Source organism: Panthera leo, chromosome C1 (genome assembly GCF_018350215.1).
Source record: "Panthera leo isolate Ple1 chromosome C1, P.leo_Ple1_pat1.1, whole genome shotgun sequence".
NCBI lineage: Eukaryota > Metazoa > Chordata > Mammalia > Carnivora > Felidae > Panthera > Panthera leo.
In genome coordinates this window covers 57,974,076-57,980,166 of record NC_056686.1, presented here as the reverse complement: position 1 = coordinate 57,980,166, position 6,091 = coordinate 57,974,076, and the positions used below count along the sequence as shown (strand labels likewise).

Genomic DNA, 6,091 nt, shown 5'->3' with positions numbered 1-6,091 from the left:
AAAGATATGCTTGCAGACAACCAACAGTTGTAGATAAACCTCATAAACCCTAATAAACATAATGGTGACTTCTCAGGCAGTAAGTAAGGAACAGTGCCTAGGACATGTTTGTGATGGTTAATCATGCGTCAACTTGGCTATGCTTATGGTGCCCACTGTTTGGTCAAATACCAGTTTAGATGTTATTGGGAAGATAACTTTTAGATGTGATTAGCATTAAATTAGTAGATTTTGAGTAAAGGAGACCAGTCTCTATGTTGGGGGCCTTCACCCAATCAGTCAAAAGCAAAGCATTTAACATAAAACTAAGCCTCAAGCCTGCAACACAGAAACCCTGTCTGAGACTGCAGATTCTGGACTCAAGACAGCATCAACTCTTAATGAATCTCTAGCTGGACCCACAGATTTCAGACTGGCCAGCCCGAGTAACATTAGCCAATTACTTAAAATTAATCTCTTTCTCTCTCTTTCTTTCTCTGTTCTGTTCCTCTAGAGAACCCTAATACAAGGGTAGTTACTGCTCACAAGAAGCCCTGAGAGACTGAATACACAAATGGACCATGGATAGACCTTATACAAACATGGAACTTTGACCTACAATCTGCAGCAATCTCTGCAGAAAACCAAACCCTTTATCTACAAACAACAAACAACTGAGGAAGCCAGCCAGCTAGAAGTCAGACCTGCTATCCCTAGTGACAATCCAGGAAGCTAAATATTAACTTCTGTAACAATCATCCCCAAATGGCCAGCACTTGATTAGTAAGTGACAAAGTGACAGCTCCCCTAAGTGTGTCTGTTTTCAACTGAAGACCAAACCTAGAAAACCACATATGCACCCCTAACCAATGGCATTGGACATCCCACTTCAAATTAGGTTGCCTGCAGCTTCCCCATGCCAACAGCCCCTAACCACGGCATACTGAAACCTTCACTTTTTCACACTATAAAGCTTTTCCACTCCTGTCAGCCATAATTTTTCAGCTTTTTTTTTTTTTAACATTTCTGATGGTGGTTTAATGTTTTCCATTTAAAAGTCTTCTGAGTTTTAAAAAAATTTTTTTAATGTCTATTCATTTTTGAGAGAGAGACTGAGTGTGATTGGGTAGGGGCAGAGAGAGACACACAGAATCTAAAACAGGCTCCAGGTTCTGAGCTGTCAGCACAGGGCCCGATGCAGGGCTCAAACTCATGAACCACCAGATCATGACCTGAGCCAAAGTCAGATGCTTAACCGAATGAGCCACCCAGGTGCCCCTGCTTTTTTAAAAATATATTTTAAAAAGAGTAAGTAAGTGGGGGACAGGGGCAGGAGAGAGAGAATCTCAAGCAGACTCCATGCTCAGTGCAGAACCCAACCCCACGACCCTGGGATTACAACTTGAGCCGAAATAGAGTCAGATGCTCAACCGACTGAGTCACCCAGGGGGCCCTTCTGACAGTTTTAAATATGGAAATCTTAGTTTCTCATCCACATCAACAGATACTAAATTTTCTACAATTCTTTTTGTTGTTAAGTAAGCATCATGCCTAGCACAGAGCCCAACATGGGGTTTAAACCCACAACCCTTAGATCAAGACCTGAGCTGAGACCAAGGGTTGGATACACACTTAACCGACAGAGCGATCCAGGCATCTCTAAAATTCTACAATTCTTTTTTTTTTTTAAGTTTATTTATTTATTTTGAAAGAGGGAGGCTAAGAGAGAGAGAGAGAGAACATGAACAGGGGAGAGGCAGAGAGAGAGGGAAAGAAAGAAAATCCCAAGCTCCGTGCTGGCAGGGCAGTGCCCAGTGAGGGGCTTGAACTCATAAACTGTGAGATCATGATCTAAGCCGAAATCAAGTCAGATGCTTAACCGACTGCGCCACCCAGGTACCCCTTAAATTTCTACAATTCTTTATGCTCTGCTTGCCTTTGAGTCTCTGTCAAAACACAAGTGACAGTACCTGACTCCCTTGTAAGCTTAGTATAAATAGTCCTTGCTTTTCTGATTTGGTTGGTTGTTGTGATTTCCACAGCCCTAAGGTACTAAGATAGGACCTGCCTCAAAATGCTGCTGCCTACAGAGTCAGAATTTCCAGACTCTTATCATGTAATTCAGAATATGCACAATATATAATATGTATTCTTGTGTATTCGCCGCCTACCTGGCATTATTAATCAAGTTCAACGATAGGCTTTTTTAAGGTGAAACAAATGGCAAGAGCAGACAAATGACTAAAAGCCTTTAATATAAAAGCAATTTAAAACATCTAATTATTTGATTTATGGCTTCTTGACAATAACTTGCTGACAACGCACTTAATTCTAGAAGATTCTTTTTTAAGCATTTCTTTAGACTCAGTAAATTTACGATTACAGATAAAAATATAAATAGTATGTCTCTCTATAAAAGTGGCTTTTGACCTCCCCTGCTAGAATCTATAATGAATCTGCAAACACTAAGATTTGGACATGACAGTTACACAATTGAATTTACAAAAATTACTGTAAGTGGCTGAGACCTTTAATGCTGAGGATTAAAAGGGCCCAGGAATCCAAGTTAATGCCACATAATATAGGAATATCACAATAGGATGCATTTGATAATTAGATTTATTTATTTTTTTAAATAGTAAGTACAACGTTAAATCAGCAGAATTTCACAGTAGGCTTCTCAAGTATTTGATTTTTGGCGTATGGTAATTAAGTGTAAACCATTGCTTTAAGTGCTGTTTTCAACAATATGCAAAAATCACACTTGATTTAAGAACATTCATTTAATAATTTAAATTCTTCAGAAAAACATCAAAAATGAATTATCACTATATTGTAAACATGATCAATATAAACCTTAAGCTATGACAAAAAGATCACAATCCCAAAAAGCAGCACAAATCTCACCTCCTTCAGAGGGAAATGCATACCAAAATTATCAAAAAGAGAATAACAGAATTGACCTGTCAATTACAACAAGAGAAAGAGGAAACTGTTTTTAACAAGGATGATCCCTGTAAGGTTACAGCTGTGAAAGGTAATGAGGTGCCTTAAAATTTTCACTTGAAAATCCTGCAAAGGCTCTTTAATTGTCCATTTGATTACGCAGAGTTGACCTTCTCAGGAAGCAACTTCTACTAGCAGTCCTGGAATGCTAGTTATGACCTGCGTTTGGAGGGTGCTGTATTAAAAGTGCACAAGAAAAATGTTATTAGACCCACAGGCAGAGACTTCACTTCTTCTAAGGACTCTTTTCTGAATACTACCATTTTTTTTTTTTTAATGTTTATTTTATTTTTGAGAGAGAGAAAGACAGAGCACTAGTGGGGAAGAGACCGAGAGATAGGGAGACACAGAATCCAAAGCAGGCTCCAGGCTCTGAGCTGTCAGTACAGAACCTGATGCGGGACTGGAACCTGTGAACCACGAGATCATGACCTGAGCCAAAGTCGATCGCCTAACCAACTGAGCCACCCAGGAGCTCTGAATACCAGCATTTTTAAAATCTGCCCTTCTACTGAGTTCCCTGTCTATTGTAGGAAGAGAAGAAACCTTTAGAGTTTACAGTGAGGCCACTGTAGAAAACAGTGACCACCCCCTCCAAGATGAGGCACACAAACACCCCAAAATAAACTTACTGCTGCCTTCAAAGCTTGATCTAGATCTTCAAGTATGTCTTTTTTATCCTCTAAGCCCACAGAGAGGCGAATCAGTGTGTCACTAATTCCAAGGGCATCTCTGTCGCTCTTAGGCACTGATGCATGGGTCATGATTGCCCTAAAAGAAAGAATAAGCAAATTTTAGATCATTATATTGTATCTTATTAACAAATTACAATTATCTTCCACTTTTTTCTACTCTAGATGCCAAATTCTTCATATGTCTATAATTTTTCACAGGCAAAAAAAAAATTTGTGAAAATTATCTTTTCTAGTCATTAAGTGAAAACGAAGATCTTTTATTGTTTTTACACCATCAGTGTTCTCAATCCAGACACTGAAGGTGCCAATCAAGCACTCCCATGTAGGAGGGAAAAACAGCCTCCAGTGTTTGCATTTTAACACCTGACTGAATGAGGCTTTGGCCAAATCATAAATCCCATGACCAATCAGCTAGACTTATGGAGGGTCCACTGGACTGAGAGCCAGCCAGAATTAATTCCCTCTGAATCAACGGATTAATCCAGAATGACACCTTATGAGGCTGATCAGGGAAAGTCAACCCAGGAACACCAGCAGTGGCCAGCAGTGAGCATTAGGAATTCCAGCACATATCCTATGAATGTAGAGGCTTGGAAAGATTTTCAAAACTACCTAGCAACCCATCGTCATCAACAAGTGTAAAGGTAAAGCACCTACCTAAAGGTCAGGCACTATAATAAGAATTGGGAAACCAAAAAAGGAGATATTTTCTCCACTCTAGATAACAAAGCAGAAACTAAAGATGATGACAATTCATGGAACAGAACAGTCTGCAGCAAATGCCAAACAAGTATGGACAGTAAGGATTACCAGAATTCAGAGGAGGGAGAAACCTGTGGGCGGAGGCATCATGGAGGAGATTGTAGCCTTGCTGAGCCCTACATACATACGCTGTCACCAATACTCATCCTTTCCCTGCAAAAAAATGCCTCTACCCGCAAAATCAATGCCTTAGTTGCTTTGTCCTGTCTCACTTCAAATTCATGGATAGAAAATCTCAGACGCGGTCAACGTAAATGAGTATCTTCTTTTATCACTCTACTGAAGGTCTACATGCAAACACCCTTCTTAAAATGTTGACTTTTCAGGCTTTTAATTCCTTAAAAGAGAGTATACACAAAAAAATAAGAACTTAGGCCTCTGAGACCAACAGACCTATGCATGAATCAGTCCCTCCACACACTGGCTGAGTGGGCTTGTAAAAGTTACTTGTCCTCAGCATTGATGTCCTTATCTAAAATAATAATAGCTATCACTTATTATATGCTTGCCACAAGGCAGGTACTCTATGAGGTCATTTGTGTGCATTAACTCATTTTTAAAAAATGAATACACATTGGATATTTCAAAGTTTGGCACAGTCATTAATAGAAGAAACACATATAAAGCATTTACAAGTGTAAATGTACAAGTATGGAGTGCATTAGATGCCTAATAAAAAATAGTAATTCCTGGTAATAGGTGACATTTACAGGGCACCTGCTATGAATCAAGGCATTGGGTTTGGGATATTTTTTTCCCCATATTTCCATAACAACCCTAAGAGCTGAGTACAGTGCTATCTACATTTCACAACTCAGGACAGGAGAGATTAAGAGAGCATCGGTAACTTTTCTGAGGCCATGGAGTGAATACATGTTGTCAGGCTGGCAGACCAAGGCTGTGCACATTGGCTTCGCTTCCTCCCTCCCTTTTTGCAATGCTGTAGTCATTGCAGTGATTGGGAGTCACAGAAGGAGGGGGATAGAACAGACAAGCCCTGACCTAAATTCACTCGTCCACTGGCAGGCATTGAGGTTATGGCGTAGCTGGAATATCTGAGGGCCAAGCAACTTTAAACCAAATCCCCAAATAAATCAAGAGGGCTCTATTTTTAAGAGAGACCTAAAGTAATACGCATTTCTTTACTATGAAAAATAACCCAATTTCATATGCGGAGTGTGCCCTCTTGTGCATCCAGACTTACTAGCAGGCATCTTCTTGAAGACTCACAAAAACCTATTTTTGTTATCTTAATTATTTGAACAATTATTTGGGCATCATAGATTTTTTTTTAACTTTCTGTGAAACTGCCTGATTCTTCCCAGAAACTGTAAACTACCTACTGTGAGAGGGCAGGACACCAAATGTGCCTAAATTTTGGCAATCCCTGACACTCCTCAACACAGTGCTTCCAGAACATTGTTATTCCAGAAATGTTTATGAAAATTGAAACACAGAAACATACCAGGGACATTTAGTACACTTGGTAACTATTAGGTAATGATGGTGAATTACCACTGCAATAATTACAATCTGTGGGCAGAGTGACACATAATAAAATCAGGACACAGCTCAGGAAGGCTAGGAGGGACAGGTAATCAATAAATGGCAATTATTATTTTAATTATCAATCACATTTTATGGATGAA

At 39.4% G+C, this 6,091-nt stretch overlaps 1 protein-coding gene across 2 annotated transcripts in view; it reads right to left on the bottom strand.

The window, feature by feature from the left end:
* Nucleotides 1–2,580: 2,580 nt before the first annotated feature.
* Nucleotides 2,581–6,091, bottom strand: part of CTH (cystathionine gamma-lyase) — a 29,674-nt gene continuing 26,163 nt past the window's right edge. For both annotated transcript variants that reach the window (XM_042953093.1, XM_042953091.1), the window contains 2 exons: nt 3,618–3,756; nt 2,581–3,160 (listed from right to left, as the gene is read on the bottom strand). In XM_042953093.1, the coding sequence (XP_042809027.1) occupies nt 3,134–3,160; nt 3,618–3,756 (166 nt within the window). In that variant the 3' untranslated portion in view covers nt 2,581–3,133. The remainder of the gene's footprint in view (nt 3,161–3,617; nt 3,757–6,091) is intronic.